Source organism: Mirounga leonina, unplaced genomic scaffold, assembly GCF_011800145.1.
Source record: "Mirounga leonina isolate KUSES-001 unplaced genomic scaffold, KU_Mleo_1.0 Mir_115, whole genome shotgun sequence".
In the NCBI taxonomy this organism is placed as follows: Eukaryota; Metazoa; Chordata; class Mammalia; order Carnivora; family Phocidae; genus Mirounga; species Mirounga leonina.
In genome coordinates this window covers 79,352,624-79,376,888 of record NW_023270268.1, presented here as the reverse complement: position 1 = coordinate 79,376,888, position 24,265 = coordinate 79,352,624, and the positions used below count along the sequence as shown (strand labels likewise).

Sequence of the window (24,265 nt, the reverse complement as noted above, 5' to 3'; positions counted from 1 at the left end):
ACACCCTTGTAGGTAAAAATCAACAGTTAACTTCAACTACCGTCTTCCTAGGCAAACCAGTGCCTTTGGAAAACCAGTCCACTGGGTTATAGACCATTTAGCCAGCATCTTTTGGACTTTAAGCCAAAGAGTATAAACCATGGTATAAAAATATATTTTCCAATTGAGGATGTAATTGAATTGTAAATAGATTATGAGATACATCTTTCCTCCATATAAAATCTAAATAGTTGAGGCACGTATCTGACAAACTTCAAGGATTTTGTCTTATACATACTCTTTTCACTGCTTTTTCTGAGTATTATGTTTTCCCTCTCCTATTTTGTAGGAGACACCCCTATATCATTTATGGCATACTGGTGGGGTATAAGCAGATGATATAAAAAATTCTGTACTACTGGGTTTAAAAGGGAACCCTATGGAGATTCAGGTTAAAATTGTCCAGAAACATTGGAATAATTAAGAAAAAATATTTCATACCATTTTGCGCAATAATGTGTATCTAAAAGGTTATGATGTCTCACGCTTTGTTGTAAAAGCTTAAGTATCAACAGATTCATTATCTGGAAAACTAAATCAAGATTGATGATCCGGGTAGCTTCTAATCCCGACACAAAATTATCATTTTTTTTTTAAAGTCTCTGTGCAGAAAGCTCTGAGCTCTGCTAACACTAGAACAGATTTTAAAATGCTTCCAGCTCACACAGTTGGAAAGAAAATCAGACAGGTGGTTGAAAAGATTTCTTTGCTTCTACTCCATCTAGTGGCCATATTTGGAAATGCTTAATGTTTGAAAGCAAGTGATGCCTGGAATACCATGTAAGAATCAGTAATTCATTAATTGTTGAATGCAAGTTAACTGTAATTCTGCTGTTTAAAGATGTGAAAGCAGATAATACTGCTTTCATATAGCTGTACTTTTAAGAGAAAGGTGTAACTATTTTAAAACGTACTGAATCTAACCCTCACCACCACCCCTAAAAAATAGAAAAACCAATTTAAACAGTGTTTTGATTGAAAAGCTCCAAGTTGATAGATTCATTTTCCCAAGTTAGCTCTACTTCATATTAATACATATGGTGGAGTTTTTAGAGGATTTTGTAAATAATTAAAATTCTTAGGTAATCAGTTGGGACTGATACAAAGAGAAATGGATAATTTTACTTTTCAGCTTTCCTTTCTTTGACATAAGGGACAAATGAAGCAGAGAAGTGGCCCAACTTGGGGCTACACAAGGAAAAAAGTCCTCTTAAGTTCTTTACTTTGGAAAAATCTGGGAATTACACAATTAACTGAATGGTGGCTAAAGATTTACATTCATTCAAGACGAGTAGAGCACAAAGGCTTCTCTGACTTTGAATCATCAGTTAGATGAAAAGCAAAAGGAATTTTTTTTATCGTACTTGGAAGATACATAGATTATGTTCAACAGCAGCATATTTGTGAAACATGAGTATTTTGGTATTTGGGTTTCACTGTACAAGTTTGAGAGAGGTGAAATTTAATAATTTCTATTTGCGGAGCGCCTGGGTGGCTCAGTCTTTAAGTGTCTGCCTTCGGCTCAGGTCATGGTCCCAGGGTCCTGGGATCGAACCCCGCATCGGGCTCCCTGCTCAGCGGGAAGCCTGCTTCTCCCTCTCCCTCTCAACCTGCTTATGTTCCTTCTCTCGCTGTCTCTCTTTCTGTCAAATAAATAAAATCTTTAAAAAAAAAAAATTTCTATTTGCTTCACAAAAAATTAAATTCAATATAGAACTGTGCTCCAGAAGTATATTTACAATCATCTAAACTTCAGGACATATTTTTCTATAGAAGTTATGTCATACATGAAGCTTGTTTATTCCTTTCCGTGGCTGATATATAACAGGTGACGCTCTCCATTTGGTAAGACTGGTCACAGAGACTTCTGTGAACCTACATACCTATGATCAATTCCAAATGCTTCAGGTAGCTGATAGCTTCTTCTCCTAAACTTTCCCAAGTTCTTCCTGTGTAAAAATACTTTGAATTCATCCAGTTCCATCGGAGATAAAGCATCAAGTTGTCCCCACACCCTGTGTTTAATATTGTAAAATGTTACTGCTGACACTTGATAATCACATAGAAGCAATGGTGCCCACGTGTGCTTGAGTGAGCCCTGACCAGCATCTGGGAATGAGCTGCCCAGAAAACTCGAAACTGGATCTTAAAGCTGCGAGTAGACCAAGGCTTTCCTACCTACTTCATATGTTTCAAGCATCATTTATTTTTTTTGTTTCCATGTGGAAACTTACAACAGATTCCTTCTCCAGGAAAATGAAATCAGATTGACACCAAGGGCACCCTTAAGGAGTGAATTCTCTAGATTTGCATCCGAAGTCACCTTGACAAAGCTGCAGAAGTAAAGCAACTCTCTCCAGCAAAGACAAATCATTTCTCAATTATTGTGAATAGAAGAGTAACCAGAAGCTGACTGCTTTTCTCTGCTTGTCACACACACACACACACACACACACACACACACACACACACACAGGTTTCAGACTTCTTGACTCCTCCATCTCCCTCTGACCTTCCATGTGTATCTTACCGTCTAGGGGTCCCTGTGTTAGGTAGCATCCAAGGACCTCAGGAAATTTTCCAAATATTGTTCCTGAAGCTGGCAGTGGAAACACATAGCCATCCCCTTTTATGGTGAAGGAAACCAAAGGTTTTTCTAATGAGTATGTATCAATCCAAGTCAGTGCAGAAGATAACTAGTTAAAATGAGCCCTGGGCACCTGGGTGGCTCAGTCGGTTAAGCGTCTGCCTTGGGCTCAGGTCATGATCCTGGAGTCCCGGGATAGAGCCCCACATCCGGCTCCTTGCTCAGTGGGGAGTTGACAGGCTTCTTCCTCTGCCTCTCCCCCTGGTTTGTGCTCTCTCTCTCGCTCACTCTCTCTCTCTCTGTCTCTCAAAATAAATAAAATCTTTAAAAAAATAAATAAAATGAGCTCATCTCATCAAATGGTAGAATGGTACCACTTTTTCTTTTCTTTTACTTTACTTTTCTAAGCTCTGCTATGGAATGAGTAATGTGTCTGTGTTTCTCAAGACAGAAAAATGAACTCTACTGACACCAAGACACTTCTTAAATACAGACGCCAGGCCCCTTACATTCTGTTGCTTCAGTTCCCCCGTTCGGAGAGCCCGCTCGCGTGATCTCCCCCGCCGGCTCCCTAGCGGTGCTGCTTTTCTCTCTGCTGTCTTCTACTCAACATTAGTGAGCAGTTTCACCTGAGCACTGCACAAGGTTGGCAGGACCGTGTTAATCATTTCAGAGCCCGGAGGCCACGGACTAGGTCTCCCCAAGGAGGGGAGCGTTCTCATTACTGGAGGTATTAAAGCATTCACTGAGGACCATTGGGCAGGAATACTGTAGTGCGAATTAAAGTAGCATATGACATTAGACTTGGCTTTTAAAAATCTCTGTGTTATGAAAGGCTCACAAGCCAAACACATACGATTCAGGCATGGCAAAGGGTGCACCCGTAGGGCCACTACCTAGATCAATAATAAAAATGTACCAGCACTCCTGCAGTCCTTAATTTGTTTTTGTCATTCCGCAAATATTAAATGGGCCTCTGCCATAGGCCAGATACCGTGCTAGGGCTCAAGGCCGGGAGCCAGCCATTTTACCTGAACACTTTTATGTCTGAATCACACGTTGTTCTGAACTTACCTCTGTTTTACGGGTGAGGAAATTGAACCAATCTATCGACCCCAGTCCCAGGATTCCATTATTCTTTGATTCAAAACTTGACCTAAAAAATCCCATAGAAGGGTGGAGAAAGGGATTGTAGAAATGCTCATAATATGGAAAGGAGAGTCTTCATTTTCCCGTTCTTCCTTAGGCCTCTATCAAACCAAAGTGTGGGCGTATGATCAGCTTCTCGTCTGGAGGAGAGAACCCGCATGGAGTGAAGGCGGTAACCAAGGGCCAGAGGTGTGCCGTAGCTTTGTGGTTTACCTTGGACCCGCTTTATAGAGAACTGGTGAGTCTGTGGCCCCCCCAGAAGGCCAGTTAGATGTTCCAAAGACCTGCTTTGTGAACTGGTTTATCCGAGAAGCCCTTGAATTGATCCATAACCCTTCAGGGATCTTAGAGATCACAAAAATCAATCAATCAATCAAACTATTACAGAGTCCTTTCTTTCTGGTTTCCAACACTGGCTGTGTTTTCTAAGCAAGAATAGATTTTCCTGTTCAGATCCACGATGAAGCAATTGACACATGTGCTGTGTGTAGTGTGAGTTTGAGAGAACGAAGAGGGGCTAGGAAGGCAACTCTTGATCAGATGGGTTCTTTTTTTTTTTTTTTAAAGATTTTATTTATTTATTTGAGACAGAGAGAATGAGAGACAGAGAGCATGAGAGGGAGGAGGGTCAGGGGGAGAAGCAGACTCCCTGCCGAGCAGGGAGCCCGACGCGGGACTTGATCCCGGGACTCCAGGATCATGACCTGAGTTGAAGGCAGTCGCCCAACTGACTGAGCCACCCAGGCGCCCTTTTTTTTTTTTAATATAAATCAAAAAAAATCTGTGGGAAAACGTCACTCAACCTTTTTTTTTCAAAGATTTTATTTATTTATTTGAGAGAGAGAGACTGAGAGAGAGAGCACATGAGAGGGGGGAGGGTCAGAGGGAGAAGCAGACTCCCTGCCGAGCAGGAAGCCCGATGCGGGACTCGATCCCGGGATTCCAGGATCATGACCTGAATCGAAGGCAGTCGCTTAACCAACTGAGCCACCCAGGCGCCCCCAGATGGGTTCTAATAAGGGAATGTTTGTGGAAATAGAAATTGAAGTGATGTCTGGCAGTCTCTAGTTAGTCTTGAGCTTCTTACCAAACTGTGGCATCAGGAGAGAGGAACCACTTTCTACTGGGCACCAGGAAGACTGTTTTATTTTCTCAATAAATCATTAAAAAGAGCACTGAATCATTTATGAGACACATGTAGGAGACAGTGAGTCAACCTGAAAGTTTGTTGTTATTTACTATTATTAACTTAAACATTGCATATTAACATATTGTTATCATATTGGAAGTAGACTCTTAACCTGGATCCCATCCTCCTGGATGCCCCTGGCCAGAGCTTATGGTCTCTATGAGGCTGCAGAGGGAGGAGTTAAGACCAATGGGTATAAGCCCGTGAAAGGAAAATGTCAGTTCAACATGGGAATGACTTTCAAATTGTCGCCACTGCTTGGTGGCATCGTCCGCCTCAGAAGTAGCAAGTTCATTTTCACTCCCGTCAAAGCCTCGGCAACAGCTTGGCACGGGATGCTGACGTTGAAACCGAAACTTCACGGCAGGGGCTAAACTGGGGGTCTTCGGTCTCCTCCAGCCCCGGGTATTGGCGAGCTATGAAAATCTAGTCGTTATAATGGCATTCGATCGAGTTTTCTCTTTGGATACCTAAATTGGATCCAATTTAGTCAGAAACTGTTTAAAATTCATTCCTCTGTCTCATGCTTTTTGCCATTGGATCTAGCTCACACAGATTTCAGGCCGCATTCCGTAAGCATTCTTTCATGTACTTTGCAGATGTTTATGGAAGATCTCTGTGCCTGGGCAACTCTGCTAGGTAGGCCCTGGGGGTACAAGGATGACAAAGCACAGTCCATGACCATGAGGAGCTTGGAGAGGTCGACAAGGACATAGATCTAGGACAGCAGTGTGCATTTTGTAGGGGGCATCAAGGAAGACTGACTGATAGAGGCTCGCTCCCCACCGAGGAGCCAGGCACCTGAAGGGGCAAGAGTGTCCTCCTGGTCCTGGCCAGAGGTGAGGGGGCTGCTGGCAGAGCACGCAGTTCTGAAATCTTCAAGGAGCACTGAACAGCCTCCCTCAGCTGTGATTCCTTTCTTTCCTTGTGCTTGTCCACTCTAAAACACCAGCAAACCCCCCCCCCCCCGCCGCCCCCGAACTGTTCTCTTGCACCAGAGAATCTAGGCAAACGAGCAGATGGGGAAGATGATAAATTCTTGGAACATCACCACACTCTTTTCCCTTTAGTGTTCAATTCAGCAGACACTGAGTCCGTTTCATTACTCAGGATCCCAACCATCTCTTCCAAGATATTTTCCATCAAACAAAGGGACACAAAGTAAATTCTCATGGCTCCTTCCTAATCCAGTGTTAGGAAACTTCTCCAGAATCCAGGCAGTAGTGGCATCTAGTGGTCACAGGAGGGAATGACCAGAACCTCTTCAGCAACTACTAGAAAATTTAGCCTATGGGATTCCCAGACTTGGCTCCGCATTGTAATCAGCTAGGGAGTTTTACAAACTACTGACATCTGTCTCCATCCTCAAACATTCTGGCTAAATTGATAAGGAGTGTGACCTGGGTATGGAGAGCTTTAAAAGCTCCCCAGGTAATTCGAATGTGCAATAAACCTTGGGAGTCCTGAGTTAGGCGCCTCTTCTCAGATTGAATCCCTGAGCAAGCCTATGGAGGAGTCAACAGAGCTGGCAGATTTCCCTGCTTGTTCTAGATTGTTTTAAAGGTTATCAGTTCGCAAAGTGTAGTTAGCATTGTAAACTCCGGAGGATGCACAATGCAGAAGCTTCAGTTCCTTGGACGTGGAGTTCCAGCTCAGGAACTTCTTCCCTTTTGGGAGAGACATGATTGCAAGGGTCTCTTGCAGCAGTCAGATCTGAAAGTTTGTATCAGTTTTGCACATCAGTTTGTTAAGCAGAAAGTTGTCGTTCCCATGTTCATAAAGTAGTCCTCAGGCATCTTACTTTGCATGACATCAATTTAGCTTTCTTATTTAGTATATTTAGTCCCTTTGGTTGTCTTTATGGAGGCATCATTTTCAATGATAAGTCTTGAATGGAAGGGCTTGTTTTCAAGTGATAAAACAGTTTTTCCATAACTTGCTGCACTTGGCATTGTGCTAGAGACTAGCAATAGGGGGCGTGGACTACATAAGACATACCCCTATTTTCAAGGAGCTTGAGGTCAAAATGGAGACATAAGGTGAGGGCTAAAGTAATTAAAACACCAGGTAAAATTCAGTAAGATGCGACAACCTAGTTAAGAAACACTAATTCTATTCTAACTAGGAAAAGAAACCCATGCGCCCTCCCCTGCTCCCCCTCCCCCCATTCTGGGAAGTTACAGGATAGGACAGACAATATGGTACCTCTAGTACGTACAGGATAGGAAGCTGCATCTAGACTACATGTCATGGACTACAGTAGTGATAGAGAAGGTGAAAGAACATGGAAGGTTGGAGATGCCATTTAGAGGTAGATCAACTGGGCCTGCTGATGGTTTGATGTAGGGGGAAGGGAAAGCATTGGATATGATGGAAACATTCAGAAGGACCTTTAACCTAGACTAGGGCTAGGGATTTCTTTGAGAGTACGGGGCCTTGAAGTAAGTTGGGAAGTTACATTATAAGGTGAGGTGAAAAGAGAAGGCAAAGGGGAACCAAAGAAGAGAGAAGGGTCTAAATCAGGCAACTCCTTATAAGCACACCAAGGAGACTGGGCCTGGAACCTCAAACAACAGGAACCCATGCAAGGGTTGTGAGCACGAACCCGACAGTGACGTGGTCGGGACTGAAATGCAGAGGACCCCTTAGAAGCATGTGCAAGTAGGGTGTGCAGTGGGGGTATGATTTGGAAGCTGCAGCAGTTGAACTAAGAGATGGTGAGAACCCATACCTGTGGTTCTCTAGTGGGAGCGATTTTGCTTCCTAGGGCACGTTCGGCAAGGTCTAGGGACGTTTTTGGTTGTTAAAACTTGGAGGGAGGTGCTACCAGGTCCCTGGAGTGGGCAGAGGTCAGGGCTGTTGCTAAAAATTCTACTAGGTGCAGGACCGCCCCCAACAACAAAGAATTCTCTGGTCAGGAGTGCCACGGTTGAGAAATCTGCCCTCAACTAAGACAACAGTAATGGGCCCTGTAAAGGGGTGGAAACAGGAGGTGGAACAGACAGGACTTGGTGATTTATCAGATGGGCTGGGCTTTCAGGGCAAATGGGTGAGCAGAGGCGGTGTTTGCTGAGAGAGAGAATTGGCGAGCTGGACCGGAATAGGTGTGTGGGGGAGAAAACGCTGACTCCAGCTGGAACGCTGATTGGAGCACTGAGTCGGAGATGCCTACTGAACCACAGCATAGAAAGGGTGTTCAGGGCGCGTGGGTGGCTCAGTTGGTTAAGCGACTGCCTTCGGCTCAGGTCGTGATCCTGGAGTCCTGGGATTGAGTCCCGCATCGGGCTCCCTGCTCAGCGGGGAGTCTGCTTCTCCCTCTGACCCTCCTCCATCTCGTGCTCTCTGTCTCTCATTCTCTCTCTCTCAAATAAATAAATAAAATCTTAAAAAAAAAAAAAAAAAGGGTGTTCATCAGATGAATACACAAGACTTCCAGGCAAGAGAGAAATCTTGGAAAGTTATTGCTTAGGACATAACGAAGTCAGGAAAAGCCAGCACTGGAGGGACGGGGATGAGGGTCAATCCTGAACTGGACCTAGCACCCATCTCTGCACAGATCGATGCCCGGAAGTGTTTGGGAAGCACCTGTCGCGGGGGCTGACCATGATTCCTGTAACAGAAATGTATCCATTACCTGTTTTGTAGGAGCGAATACAGGCCGATGAAGTGATCGCCATCCTGGATCAGGAACAGCAAGGGAAGCATGAACTCAATATCAACCCCAAAGATGAGCTATAAAGATGAGGGAAAGAAAAGTTCTATTAGATATTTATTTAAATTGTTAATCTTATGAGAACCCTTTTATTTTTGTACAGAGCCACGGTATAAATTAACAGGTTAATCCAAGTCGCCAGATCCCCCTTCCGTTCCTGAGGATGCTCGCTTTGCCTCCCTCAGCCTGTCCGTCTTGGTTTCTCATCAGGTCGTCTCTCCCCTTCCCCTCCGTGCACAGTCACGCACGCACGCGTGCATGTCGTTTGCTGCAGATCTGAGAGCTCAAGCAGAAAGAATAAGTTCATTCTTGGTGGAACTACACTTCTCTTGCATGCTCCAGTTCTAAAGTTAGCATGTGATTTGGACTCAGAAGTCTTTCTGGCCCCGTGCCCTTCAGCAACACCCTCTCCCAGTGTGGGGGGGCCATGAGCTGGAGTTCCAGGATCCCCCGGCAGGGTCTGCACTGCCTCGCGTGTCCCTGGATCCAGTTGGAAGAACGCTGCAGGAGATGGAGGGGCCCAGCCTCGCCAGGGCCTTGGTGGACTTCCTGGCCCTGGGATTTTCACCTGAGGACAAATTTACACTGGAAGCTTCGATTCCTCCTCCACAGTGCTCCAGAAAGGGCTGCCTGAAGACTTGTGTCTTTAAAAAAAGGTTGTTCAAGGGGTTGAAGTAGAAAGACTCTTCACCCCAGTGCCTTTGGAAGAAAATCTTCAATCCCACATGACTCAGAGCATCACCGACACGTTGCCTGAGCGTGGGGCCCATTGATGGGTAGGGGCATTTTGTAAGAAAAATGGATTTTGGACCGATTCCCATCCTCAGCTACATGTATTTTGGTCCGCCCTCATCTTGGCTGCTGTCCAGTTTACAGATTCGTGCTTGGGTCTGATTGTTTAATACAGGGAGCCTGATCCTGACATCTGGCATTTATTTTTCTTCTCCCAAACGTTTGGTGTATCCTCAAGTAATGGTTTTGTGACTTCGGGGCAGCCCAGGGACAGCACTGGGCTCTGACTTGTTTGGCTGGCAGATGCTTCAGGGCCACAAGGAAAGTGGAAACACTGCTTTTGAAGGCACGGAAATGGTTAGCAGAGGTGTTCGTCCAGAGAACGTGTGGTCCTTGGCCAGAATTCTAAGGAAGCCCTGCAGAGACATTATTTGGGGTGGGGCTGGGGTTGTTCTAGCCTTGGGAAGCCTGCTAACCGGTGGGAGATTACTTGCCTCTGTGAGGGGCTCTAGTAGGGGTAGTAGTTCTTAAGAAAACCAGCAGATCTAAACATCCTCTGAAAAATCACATTTATTGGTTGCCATTTATGATCTTGGTTGATGGTTAAGCACATTCATCCTTTGAGACTGAAAAATTGAGTCACAGTGAGTTATGTGATTTCCATCTGATTTCCACTCAACCTTCAGCTGGGAGAAGGGAAGGAGCATTAGGTTGTAATCCCAGCTGGATCCAGTATGCCCTGCTGTGTGACCTGGAGCTACTGTCTCTCCCTTTCTGGGTTTCAGTTTCCTTATCTGAAAATGACATAACAGGTTAAATTGCTCCCAAAGGCCCTTCCGCCTCTTGCTTTAAATACAACACAAACAATGAACCATGGAACACTACATCAAAAACTAATGATGTACTCTAGGGTGACTAACATAACATAATAAAATAAAATAAAATTTAAAAAGAAAGAATAAATAACAACGCAAAGCAAATCAAAGGCAAAAACAAAGCCGATTTTAGAAATAGGCACCGATACAACCAAATTTACTTCTGCAAACATTTTGAGACTTGTGAATGGGTTTCCTACGTGTCTCTGTGATTTTTAAAACTTTAGCCCAATTTTAGGGCTGAAACTCCCTGAGCTTTGAAAAGGTAGATCTCTGTTTGCCGTCTCACCGAGAAGTGTTTGCTGGCACGCAGATTTGCTGATAGGAGAATCCGGGCAAGATCTAATTTCTGTTTTCTGGCAACGAGGCGTCAACAAAGAAAACAGGCTTTGGCTCCGTGTACTCCCGCGTCCTGGGTGCCGTGGGAGCTCCGGCAGAGGCAGGGACCCGGGCACAGATGTGGAGATTCTGCCCCACGGAAAGTGGGTGACAGCCTCTGGAGCTGTGCCGCGGGTCCACATCTTGTGCCATGTGCTGATTGCACAGAGCAGTGATTCCTGTTTTTCAGGTTGTCCGTCCTGTTGTACCCCTGGGACAGTGTGTATCCACTACAGCATTTACCTTTTAATCTGCTCCCCATCAAACCATACGTAATCGTATTCAGCTAGTTAGGGAGTGTCTGCGGAGGACTTGAGACCAATCTGAGCCAGGGCTGCTGAGGGGAGTTATGTGAGAAGGCCCGACCAGGGGCGTGGGGGGCGTGGGGGCACTGAGGTCCTGGTCCAGGGCGGCGGCCGCTAGAGGAAAGGCTGCCCTTTTCGATTTGGCCAAAGAAGGTGCTTGCTCCCCAGTCTCTGGGCCCGGAGGGCTGTGTCTATACAGAAAGGGTGCATGTTTCTGATTCACTCAGCAGTGCTGTGTGCTAGAGACAGCCCCGGCTGAAAGGCCCACTTTCTAGGACCTCAAGCCCAGGCCTCTTAGCTCAGCTGCACTTGGGAAACTACCACTTGTCTGATGACCGTTGGGTGAAAAGCCTGCAGTCTCACAAAGCTTTGACTTTCACCCTCTTACTGCGCTGAGTGCTTATAACACAGAGCATGCTCCCACGCTAGTACTCGGGGAGTTGTTCTGGGTACAGATCCTGAGGCCCACTTTCCAGATGAGGAAATGGACAGCAGGGAAGGGAGGTTGGAGCCTGTGATCACTCAGCTTGGAATGTCTGTGTGTGAGCTAGGAGCACAGCCTTTTGAAGAGGACGGAGAAAAACAATACCAGGGTTGTTTGCTCCCTTGGCCATGCTTTCAGGCATATTAAATATAAAATGATACAATAATGTGAAGAGAAAACTACGATTTTTATAAAATCTGAACTTTTGCTCCTCTCTCATCTTCCTGCTGAGTGATATGTGAAGGCATATTTCCCCTTCTCTCCTCAGAGCTGTATTGAATACAGGTTGTGTAATTCAATGAGCTCAGCCCCACTTTCGAAAAAATACCATGTGCCAGAGGCTTTCTGCCTTCATGAAGCTCACAAAAGGAAAGAGGGTTCTAGTCAGGTGTCTTTTTCCTCTTCCTTCAAAGCAGAAAGAATCTTGAGCACAAATTTCTTCTTGAGGAAACACTGACACGAGACAGAGTGATATTCTTGGATATGTGAGGTGCTTTCTTCAGAGCCCTGATTATAGATTATTTGACAAGAAATTTTAGCTTTAGTGCAGCCTCATCATTACTGGGCACATAGCACTTTTTGGCGCTTATTCAGCTGAGGAGAAGCCACGGAATGAGTCACTACCATTTAATAATATATACCTGTGAGTTTTAATTGAAGTACAAATGCTGAATTATTTCACGTAAGACAGCCACAGGGAACAGCTCCCTCACTGACGTCAAGGAAGGAGGTAATGGGGGCCACCTCACCAATTCCTTATGCCAAATAATGAAACACTCCAAGGTGACTGACAGTGGTATGGCTGAGAAGTGGGGAAAAGTTTAACTGTTCCCACATCCAGAACTCCTCAGGGAAACAGGAATCATTTGGCAAAAACTCCAAACCACAAGTTAAATTCGGGCCCTTGGTCACGATCCCTCTCCTCCTCCTGCCAAGAAGCCTGCGATGTGAAGTGACCTCCCCACCTAGTCCCACAGCCCACCCGCAAATCCCCTACTCCCGGATAATTTGATGTTTCCAACATGAGACATAGAGCTGTTTTGTTTGGGACCTGGTCGATTTCTTCAGACACATTGAGACACGTAACCTCAACCACTCTTTGAGCTCACTGCTGGGCTGGAGCTGCAGACTCATGCTGTCGGACCTTCCCCCTTACCTCCTATCCCCGGGAAAATCACCATGTTCTCTGTACCCCCTGCTGACCTCTGAGACCAAACAACACCAAGTCTGGAACAATCTGACCATCGAGCTTGGCTTGCTCTTCAATGGGTGGGCATCCGCCATGTAAAAAATTGGCATGACGAGTCACCTCTGCCTGCAAAAACCTGGTTAAGGGCTCACAAGAAAAATAACCAAACAGGATGTTCCTGCCCTCTCTTTCCCTGCCACACATTGTTAGGAGGAAAATCTGAATGCTCCTTTCATTCGATATACAACACACCTTTTCTAGCCACTTGATATGATGTACCTGAGAGGGGACGAAAGGTGACAAGGGCAGAGTTTGAGAGCCTTTCCACTTTATGGGTCCTCCTCAGTCATCTGTTCTGGAAGGGCCACCCACCTGCTTTCTTCATGCCAGTCTCTACTTCAGCAGTGAATTGGGTGTCATCCATCTATCTGGGAACTCTTGCCCTTGGCCCCTCTTGTCAGATTTAGGGGCTTTCCCTTCCTGATGGCAGTGTGATGGCAGAGGCTTTGGAATCCCTAGCCAGCTTGTAGCTAAACCCTGCCTTCTTCTCCCACATTGACGTGTCTACCGCTGAATTACTAGCTGATGGTAGGCGGGGATAGAAATGAGAACCAGGGAAGAGGCATTACCTGCTATGTCTCATCTTTTTCCACTTGTAAATCATACATCCCATTGTTTCAAAGGGTTGTAATCATGGTTGGCATTTATAAAGCCTTTTTATGGTCTCGAAGCACTTAGCAATCATATGTAACTACACAATTATCTTGAGAGACACATCAGAGCAACCTTCTTTTTGTGAACAGGGCAAATGAACAGTCGCTGCGGAGGGTTATGGCGAAGCTCTAGTCACTCATGAATTCATTAATCAGACAGTTTTTGAGTGGCTACTCCACAGTGGGTTTAAGGGGGTATTCAAAAACGACTAAGATTCCAGCCCTTTGAGGAATTCAAAGTAAAGTAGAAAAAGAAATACATACGAACAAATGAAACAATACAAAATGAGGTGAGTGAGTGCTGTGATAAAGGGTTATAATAGAAGCAGGGACCGAAAGAAGGCCATGTGAAGGGAGAGACAAGGGAGTACTTGCAGAGAGGGAAAGCCTCACAGAAAAGGCAATATTTCGGCTGGGTCTTGAGTGCGCGCTCGGCCACCGGTAAGCAGAAGTGAGTCATGTGACCTCTCATTCCCCCACAGTGGCCTCCACCGAAAAGTATGGGATTTGACCTGGGTGATTTCTGGGGTTCTGAAACGTTAGGCTGTCAGAGAGGAGTTCATATAAAAGTTGGTGTTCCGGAGGGGGGCGGAATGAGATCTTTACTGCGGATCGGCCTGGGAAAGCACTTTAATGAATGCTGTGAATATCCAAATAAATACCAGTTTAAGTTTTATTTTATTTCCTTATGAGGAGGTATATTTAAGTGGGTGGGGCGAAGCTGCCAAGGACCATGATTCTTACTGAAAAGCAGAGGAGCCGTGAGTGTCAGGGGAAGCAGAAGTGAACTGCATCCTTCGGGGGGCTCTTCCGGTGGCCTAGCCCTCTGCCTGCAAGTCCCAGAAACTTCCTAACTCGCATGCCCTGGAGGCAGTCCACGCTCTCAAATTCTTCACCTTCCATCTCAGAAATGGGAATAATGAGCATATCCCAGTCCACCTTAGGATAGTCAGGTGCGTTGTCTGAAAAGCCTAAAGCATTTGGTAAAATCAGTCAAGCTTTTAGCAAAACCGGAAATTTATGCAATACTTTTAGTGAGGACATCTCTTCCAATGTCGGACAGGGAACAGGGTTTCAGAGGCTTTGGGAATCCTTGGAAGCAAGCAATCTCCCAACAGGAGTTAATGAGGCCCATTTGCCTCATTTCAAACCAAAGGGCTGATAGGACATCATGTTGTAAGTCTCCAGTCACACTTACTCTGTTTGGTCCATGTACCTGTTTTTGGTTTGTTCAACTTTTAAAATGTCTTTGAAAGTCTTAGGCAATTACACTGCTTAGATCCAGAATAAATTATAGAGCCCCGAGTCTTAGAAGCCAACTTCAAGGCTTCCGGTCACCAGAGTAAGATCCTGGGCTCTCGTGATCCTCCAACGTTCAGCAACGTTTACTGAACAGATATCAGTATTTCTACTCGATTTGAAGTTCAGAGTTTCAAGACCTGTTATTCTCACAAGATAATACGAATTAGAAGTACACTGCTTTGCAGTGAATATTGGTAAGTGAATGAGGCCTGTTTAGCTTTTTTTCCCCTCAGTGTCCAAAATAAAGTTATAACAACGTTTTTTAGCAAATTGGGTTCTGAGTAGTCATGATTTGAAATGTGTCCTGCTTTTAGCTACTTAGTACAAGTGAAGGACAGGCTTGAAGGCATTGTTGGCCCTCCCTTGACTGGGCAGGGTCAAGATTCCCAGAAGAATGTCCACTTTCCTTCATTGTTTATAGCATGGTGGTCACTAAGTGTTTGGCCACCTTCCAGTAGACAAGGTCGTGATTCACATACAGGGAAAAAGAAGCCCGGAGTAGATGAATACTTGCCTTAAGTCAAAGTCACAGTAGATGTGAGTTTCTTGAGTGGAAACTAAGTGGTTGGACTCTCTCAGGACACTCTGCAGTCCTGACCATTTATTTTAGGAATCGCTAGGAGGCAAGAGGAACTCATATGGACCTACGTGACCCCAGGACTCACCACCCTTCACATCCCAGTGGAAATCTAGAAGGAAGCTACTGTCTTCAGCAAGATGGTTGCTACCCTGACTCTGAGTGTGCCAGGTATGATTATGGCTCTGTTCAAACATGCTCTGGTTCCTTCCAGGGAGCACTTTGAGCCTCCTCTGAACTTCCAGGCCGCAGGGCTGAGCACAAGGTACAGATTTTTCTTGCAGACATTTGGCATCTGTGTAATGATTTTTGTCTCTAAGGGTAATAAAAGTACATCAGATGTTGCTCCCTGTACCATGAACTTGGCTTTGAAGCACCAGTGAGCCACTTCAAAGGCTCGGCACCATATGGAGCTTCTGTTTCTGGGGACTCCACTCTGTCGAGGTGTGCCCGTCGACCTGGGACACAGTGCCTACCAAGGCACCTACCACTAAAGACCCGTTGTCAAATATGTCAAAGGTGACAAATTGGCATACTGAAAGCTTCAAACCACGCAGCCTTCAGAATCAGCATAGAATATACATCATGCTTTGAATGCTGTGGGGGAAAAAATGCATCATTTACATGGAGAATGATTTACAAATTAAATGAAAAGAGATCGGAGTGGCCTTCAGAGCTCAGCATAGGGTGCTTTTGGTCATTGTTTGTCTGAAGTCCACACTGACCTGTTCAGAGCTGTTTAGACTAGAAAGATGAAGCCAGTGGTGGAAGCTTAAGGGAGAATCACAGACAAAATTAAGTTCTTTATTTATAATTCAGCAAATCAAGGCCACTGCAAACAGCAGACTCCAAGTTGGAAGGGGTTTGGAGAGCATCAGGTCCAACATCCCTTATATAATTTAGAGTTGGGGACACGGAGGCCCAGAGAAGAAATTTATTTACCCAACTTTCTACACAAGTTACTGGTAGAATCTGGACTTAAACCCGGGTCACCCGACTCCTGGTCCAGAGCTCCATCATGGAGTCAGGGTAGAGCAGCAAGGAAAAGTGCAGGCTTTGTGCCACCCAGACATGGAATATTTGCAGCCTTTTCCCAGCTCTCTGATTACGGACACGTTTCTTTTCCCCTCATATTCAATGTCTTTGTCTGTAAAAGAGCAAGTAATACTTATCTGTGCGTTATCTGAAGATTTAATTGAGCCAGTAGGAGGAAAATGTCAAACACCTCCCAGGCAATCATTAAAAAGCAATTGTTATTTTTACTACATGAGGACACGTAAAAAGAAGAAAAACAAACAGGACTATGATTTCTCCAGCAATGCTTTTTCAGCTCTCATGATTTTTTTTTTTTTTAATGCATTCTCCCATGGAGCACCTTGGAATCTTCAAAGTTAATTTTCATACAGTTAGACTTAAAAATGATCTCTGGCCACAAACAACACACTTCATGCTGGGGCAGGGGCACAGGAGAAGGGAAACTTGTTCTATAAAATTGAAAAGGTGTTTTGTTTCCAAATTGGTTGCCAAGCACCAGCCTAGAAGGAGATCCTGGCCTTCCTGCAGCCACCTCGTCGGGCCCTTCTGACTTCCTCGCCTCTCTGCACTGGGACATTTCAGTGGCTTTTCTGAGCCAACACTTTGGAAAGCACATTTTTTCCCCCTATTCCTTTTCCTAAACATTCTCTCACTTTCTTTCCCATGGTGTAAAAAGCACAGAATCAAAGCTTAGCAGCAGATGGCACTATCAGCATACTTTGCAGTAAGGGGTGAAAAGAGATGCATTCGTTCATTCATTCGTTCATTCATTCATTTTGACAAGTCTCGACTTAACGTCGAATGTGTGTTCAACCTTGAGAGGGTCACTAAACAGAAGAGGTGGTACTTACAGGGCAGGTGGGAAGAGGTATGCTCTGGGAGGATCCTCAGGGGACCTGTGTGAACGCCGAGGATGTATGTTCTGGTGGTTTTGGGAGACAGCAAGATTGGGGCAGGCTTAAACAGCAAGGGAGGAATTTTTGAGGGAGTTGGTCTAGAGCTGTTCCTTTAAAGGATGAGTAGAATATGGAATGGCGAAAATGCAAAGCAGGAACGTAAAATGGACTGTAAAAGCAAGGAGTCATCCGCTGCTGTGGCCATCAACACTATATCCCTGGCAGGTCTGACCTCCTTCGCTTTGCGTGAGCCTCGTGTCGCACGTGGGTGGCCACTCTCACAACCATGATCTCATTGGGCCCTTACTGCTATCCTCTGACTTCAGCTTTACCCCTATGATGATCCGAATTTGATGAATAAGAAAATTGAGGCCCTCAGAGGAAAAGTGACTTGCTTAGGTCACACATGCAGTGTGTGGTAGTGCTGGGATCCAAACCTTGATCTCATCCCAGCTCATGCAGCAGGAGACCAAGGCTCTTGTGACCCAGGCTGTTACAGCGAAGAGAGCTTGGGATGCAGAGTAATAGGATCAGTTTCAGCTGTCAGGCTGGCTTCAGGTTACCGAGGGCCTGAGCTAGACTAGACTGCGGTCTTGGGGCTGATCCTGTAAATCTCAGGGAGGATTCTGAGGTTTGGGGAAGCTAGAGATGGGTGTTAGATGCTGCAGCTGCATACGAGGGATTGAACGAAAAGGGACAGGAATCGGGGAGACCCAAGAAGAAGATGTTACAGAAATTAAGGCCAGGGGTGGGGAGTAGATGGGAGTGCTCTGCTCCAGCGGGGAGGAGATTTTATGATTGTCATTAATTCCTGGCATGTAGAAAGGAAACAAAGCCGACTGACTTTTAAAATGACTGGTTTTAAGTTTCCTATAGACGGGGCGCCTGGGTGGCTCATTCAGTTAAGTGTCTGCCTTTGGCTCTGGTCCGAATCCCAGGGTCCTGGGATTAACCTGGGTCGGGCTCTCTGCTCAGCGGGGAGCCTGCTTCGCCCTCTCTCTCCCACTCGTGTTCTCGCACACACTTCTCTCTCTCTCTCAAATAAATAAAATCTTTAAATAAATAAATAAATTCCCTATAGACAACACGTCCCCTTATTGCCTGCACCCGGAGAGGTCTAATCTCATTACCCTCCACCACACCCACACCCACAATCCTCCATGATACACACACACACACACACACACACACACACACACACACCCTTAGTCCATTACTGCCAAGGCACAACATGAGGACAACCTGAATCCGGCAGGCAGCAGTGGGACAAAAGGGTAAAAGATTAAGGAGAGACATGTTGAAGAAAAAGAAATAAGGACTTGGTGGCTGACAGTCACCAAGGAAAGAAGATTAAAATCATGAGTCTGAGATTTTGAGCCTAGGAAAACAATGTCAGTGATTCAAATAGAGAAAAAAGGGGGTTAAAATAAACCGGTTCCATAGAGAAGATGACCTGATGGGACATGAGGACTCCCAGTCGCTGCTGAACACTCAGCTGGAATACAGACTTATTTCCTACTCTGGTTATGGATTTCTTGCTCTTCACTTGTGATTAAAAACTTATAAACGATGGTTGGTTTTTTGTTTTTTTTTTTTTTATAGCTCTTTTACAAGTAAGAAAATGAGAGAGAGAGAGAACTACCAAATTATTAGTGTTACCACTCCTTATTTAAACCCCTTCCGCTGACATCAAAACAACTGCGGAGTGAAGGCACTGGACTCAGTCTTTAAGGACATTACAGGCAGTGGTATTTTCCACCAGTCAATGCTAGGGAAGAAGCAGAATCCAAAGTTCTTATTAAACTGTGCTTGAAAGCTAGAAAACATTAACAGGCAAAGAGAAGCACTGTGCAAGTTACAATTGAGGAAAAAAATACAATACATACAAGAGACCTGAGGATTCCATAGGTGAGGAAATACAAAGAGAGCAGATGATTGAGCTGAGCTGACACAGACAGTTCATTACGGGGCCAGCGTTGAGCCTCAGCCCAGGGATAAATTGTTCCAGCAGCCTGGAAAATGACACCAAGGGCGGGCCAATCCCCATCAGATTACAAAGCCCTGCACTGATACAATTTGTGATTAGAACACCGCTTGCAAATCTTTCCTCCAGATGGCCCCCAGAGTGGGTGGATTCTCAAATTAGTCATATGAGAACGGAGGGTTTAACAGAAGGGAGATTCTAGGAGGTTCTAGGCCGTTCCATCGGGAAATGAATGCATCAGCCCTTCAGAAATGGGAAGTAATTCAGGACATTTTTGTGCCTTTTGCCACGCTATCTCTGGTGGGAGAAACAAGTCAGCCACCATCTCGGAGAGGGTACTTGGAAGGAGGGTGGAAGGCCCTGGATTAGTCCCTTTAAAGGAGACACTTAAGGTGCTGGAGACATTTAAGGTGCTGCAGCCACCACACCCTGCGTGTGGGGGACCGGACCGGTTATTCAGCTCTCCTGCGCAGCTGCTGGGTGGCTACAAACCTGAGCCCAGGAAGGTCAGCCAGTTATTCTGCAGTAACCAAATCCACGGTGTTGCGGTGCTTATCAGCATGATCGCCCTCTGCAGTTGTGGTTGAATACGTTTTTGCTGTTGTCATCTTGTTTGGTAACAGAGCAATAGCAAGTGTTGCAAGTGTAATTGTTACTTTTGAAATGAGCTCTTGGCAGTTCCTGGTGGTATACCTCTGTGTGTGTGTGTGTGCGCGCGCGTGTGCGTGCATGTGTGTGTGTGCGTGTGTGTGCGCGCGCGTGTGCTGGTGTATGTGTGTGTTTACCATCCTTCTGAGTCTTCTCAGGGCAGCTCTAGGAACTTGGATCCCACCGCAAGGAAGTAAGCATGGATTGGATTTAGATCCAACTAATAGATAACAAACCCCCTCGTTCCTGCCAGACCTTGTGTTGAATGCTTTGTTGTGCTCTCAAACCTCTCAGGCTTAGTCCCATTGGTTCCGTTTTACAGATAGGGAAATTGATGTTCCAAGACATTAAATAATCTAGTCAAAACCATAGTGAAAGCAGCTTGCCAAGCCATGGTTTAAGGATTTGAGGATTTGTTCCCTAGACATAGAAACATATTTAAATAAACTCTTGGGAAGAATACCACTGTATAAAATAGGAAAAATCAGCTGCCTGGGTTGAAGCAGGAGTCTGGACTTTGGAGCCCTGTCCACTCGCCCCCTTCATCTGCCTCTGTCATCTCCCTAGAACATTCCAAATAGCCTGCTGGGTGGACCCCAGATTGCCCCCAGCTGGAAGTGCTACGAATCTATGATTCTGAGAAGTTCCTACGTATATCAGATGCAGACTATCAACGCCTTTCCCTGGACGTGTTCTGGAACCAGTGAGACATGGCGGATACAGGATCCTGAATTTCTTCATAAGTTTACAAAATCATAGAACATTAAAGGTGGAAAAGAACTGAGAAATCCAGTCTAGACCCCACATACCTAATAAAATGATAATAATTTTTATTTTTATTGACTAATAGAAGTCCAGAAAGAAGGAATGATTTGCACAGGGAAGTCAGTTGATCAATTATCCTCTTGTCTTTTAGAGAGGTGATAGTTACAAGGTATAACAACTAGTGTCCTTTAACCAATCGGAGCAAATGAAATGTTGGGGCAGGATCTGAGGGAAATTCTTGATGGCAGGCTTTACCCCATCAGTTGCTGGATTATGAGGCTGCCCCAGGGGTTCTAGAAAAGGAATTGAGGTGCTTAGGGTGTCAGGGTTTGGGGTGGTCCAGGGGCTGGGCTGGGGGAAATGTCTATTTATAAATAGCAGAAGCATTTAGTAGCTAGTCTATCCACTGTGGTGCATCAGAGTGGAATAACAGTCCTCACCTTTAAGCATGAATTCAGCAGAATACCCACAATTGCAGGATTTCCTTGGAATTGCTGAAACTCTATTAAGGTCACTGGGGCTTTGTCCCACTGCTGATGCCGCTTCCTTTCCAGGAGAGGAAAGAAGAGGCAGAGAGGAACCGAACTTCTGCCAGCCCAGTGTCACATCAAAGAATTCCACCCAGATCCCCACAGGTGCAGAAACCTGAGAGCCATCACCAGGCAGATAGTGCTGTCTCTGGTAATTGGGTTGACATCATCTAGCAGCCTTAGAGGATTTGAATCCCTTCCATGACTCCTGCTACCTCCCACCTGGTGGTGAAAACCTCAGGCTGGAAGCTGGGTGATATGCAAAAGCAAATGCAAGGAAACTACAAGGTCACACTCCTCAAGGGAGAGTCCTCTTGTGTTCTGGCCCAGATACATAAGGGGAAAAGAGAACCAAGGCCCCAGCTGCCTACAAGTGGGTGCAAAGAGGAAGCCAAGGATGGTCATAGAAATATATACTCATGGGGGGATGCCTGGGTGGCTCAGTCATTAAGCGTCTGCCTTCAGCTCGGGTCATGATCCCAGGGTCCTGGGATCGAGCCCCGCATCGGACTCCCTGCTCAGCTGGAAACCTGCTTCTCCCTCTCCTGCCCCCCCCCCCCCCCCTGTTCCCTCTCTCTCTCCCCCCCTCCCCCCCCCTGTGTAAAATAAAAAAGTTAAAAAAAAAAAAAGAAATATATACTCATGGGATTAGAAAGCTTCTTAATAGTCAGTCCACCCCACGACCAAGGCTTGAATCTTCAGAATGAACCATCCCCAACCCCAACCAGACTGAAAGATGCTCTGTTCCTGAATGAGCCTTAGTCTCCCTCACTTCCCAGATCTTTCTACATATAATTTCCTCAGCCTACAATACCCTTCCTCTTCCCCAGCTGCTTCTTGGGCCCATCTCCTTCTTGTCTTCCAAGCCTCATTTCAGAAAATATTTAGGTAAGGGACTACAGTACATGTCCTTAGAAATGTTTCTGTAGCCACTAGGACTTCACCTGTGAAACATTCACTACACTGCTTTCGTGTCTGTCTCCCTCTCTGGACTGGGAGTTGCATTAAGACAGGGACTGACTCTATTATGCTGATCCAGCAGGGCCTCCAACTGGACATAACACAGCAAAGGCATTAAAAAATGTGAATGAATGAATGAATGGCTACATCTTGAGCGTGATAAAGTATTTGTATTCAGAATCTCATATTATCATTGCATCATGCTTGTGAAGAAAAAAAGACTTGTTAGGTTTATAAGAAGTAATATGTTGGGGCGCCTGAGTGGCTCAGTCGTTAAGTGTCTGCCTTCGGCTAGGGTCATGATCTCAGGGTCCTGGGATCGAGCCCCACATTGGGCTCCCTGCTCGGTGGGAAGCCTTCTTCTCCCTCTCCCACTCCCCCTGCTTGTGTTCCCTCTCTCGCTGTGTCTCTCTCTGTCAAATAAATAAAATATTTAAAAAAAAAAAAGAAGTAATATGTTAATGCCCATTTTATGGATGAGGAAAAAAGCCTCTGAAAGAAAGGAAAAACACCCCAAACATGCTATATATTTGGGACATACATGGGCCATTCATTGTGCCAGGTACTCTCAAAACGTTGATCATCTTTATCCTTGTGACTGACCTGAGAAAAGGTATTTTCATCACTCTTTTACAATTTATATTGTAAATGTACACACCCTTTTCCAGGTACAGTTTTATGGGATTTGACAACCGCATCAGGCCCTGTGGCTCTCACTGCAATTGCAACACAGAAGGGGTCCAGCACCCTCCACAGGCTACTCTTTGTAGCTATGCCCCCCTCCCCCCAGCGCCCTGCCTAGCACGGGGTGTTTAATCACATTAGTTTGCATAATCACATTTTTTAACAAATACAAAACCGAAGCTCAGAGAATTTAAGCAACTCACTCAAGGTAAGCGGCCAGTGGGCCATTGGATTTTGCCTTTGAGCCTGGACTTCTGATTCCCTGTGAGGGTGGAAAGTGAGAGTGTGGAGCCAAGGAAAACTGTCTCATTCCCTGGGCCACCTCCCACCTCTGCAGACAGGGCCTTGTCCTTTGTCCATGTTCCATGGAGATAAGGCAAACACAGCTTCATTACCCAAGACAGAATCTGATAAAGCTCCACCTCTGATCATTCACGAGGTGCTGAGGGAAGACTGTGTTCCTACCCAATAGAATGATCTGAAAACCATTATGATGGGCAGGCCGCTTTGCAGACTGTGCTGTAAGAGATTGGTCTGTTTCCAGTTCCCTCACTCAGCTCCAAGACAGGAGGGCTCTGAGGGGAGGTCACTGTTGAACATAGAGAAATCATTTCATCTTCATCCTGCTTTTAATCAGGGTAGCAGGATATTGGTGCCACTTTTGTCGAAAGGTAATCTCTTCTCTAAATAATAATAAAACAAGTACTTGTTTGGGGCTGAAGGCAGGTAAGTGAGCGCTGATCTGCCCGGACACATACAGGAAATAGCTGTAGGCCTCCTGCATCCCACCCAGGCCCCGCCGCAGGCAGGCAGTCTGACACCCTGCCCCTGCCTTCTCCACCCTCCCCCCCCAACCACCCGCTCCGAGGACACGTCAGGAAATAATTTGCCATTGACGAGGGCACATGCCCTCCTTCAGGCTGTGTCCTGTGCTGCACCACGCCCCCCAGCTCTGCCACCCGATGCAGCTGGATCTGTTCTTGAGGGCTTTGCAGGTCCGTAACCCTGACACTTGAGGTGCAGAAGTCTCCAGAGACTCCAGACTTTGCACCCTGCATTCTCTGCTGAGGGGCTGCAGCAGAGGCAATGGGCCAGACGCAAGGCTCTCACCCAAAACCAGGAGAGCAAGTAATGAAAGAAAGTTCACAGGCTGTGAAAACCCCATTTTCTGGCCCAGTTACTAAGGAGCTGGGAGATCTTGGGAGATTGGTTCACCTTCCATATGAACATCATCTTTCTCCTCTGGGCAAGTGACTATGCAAGACTGATCTCACGGGGTTATAGAGAGGATGATACCTGTCAAGTGGCATATGGAACACACCAGGTAGGCTAGGAATAATTATAGGCATTCCCATCATTGTCATCACGGTTCCTCCACAGAGTTCGGTTTAAACAACAGTGTTTGGGTATGTTTGTAAATTAAAGACCTGAGATGTTCCCTGCCATTTGCTGCCAATCCACAATATGATACACTATGAAGAATGCCCCAGCTAATGTCTTTATTCCTAGATGGAACTTCTGCCCTGTGAGCC

General features: G+C 45.7%; 1 protein-coding gene across 2 annotated transcripts in view; it reads left to right on the top strand.

Annotated features, from left to right (window-relative positions):
• Nucleotides 1–9,598, top strand: part of P3H2 (prolyl 3-hydroxylase 2) — a 155,501-nt gene extending 145,903 nt beyond the window's left edge. Inside the window, exons 14-15 of one of the 2 annotated variants that reach the window (XM_034999820.1) lie at nucleotides 3,873–4,013; nucleotides 8,610–9,598. In XM_034999820.1, coding sequence (XP_034855711.1) covers nucleotides 3,873–4,013; nucleotides 8,610–8,702 — 234 coding nt within the window. In that variant the 3' untranslated portion in view covers nucleotides 8,703–9,598. The remainder of the gene's footprint in view (nucleotides 1–3,872; nucleotides 4,014–8,609) is intronic. The other variant, XM_034999821.1, reaches the window with a different exon arrangement.
• The last annotated feature ends 14,667 nt before the right edge of the window (nucleotides 9,599–24,265 follow it).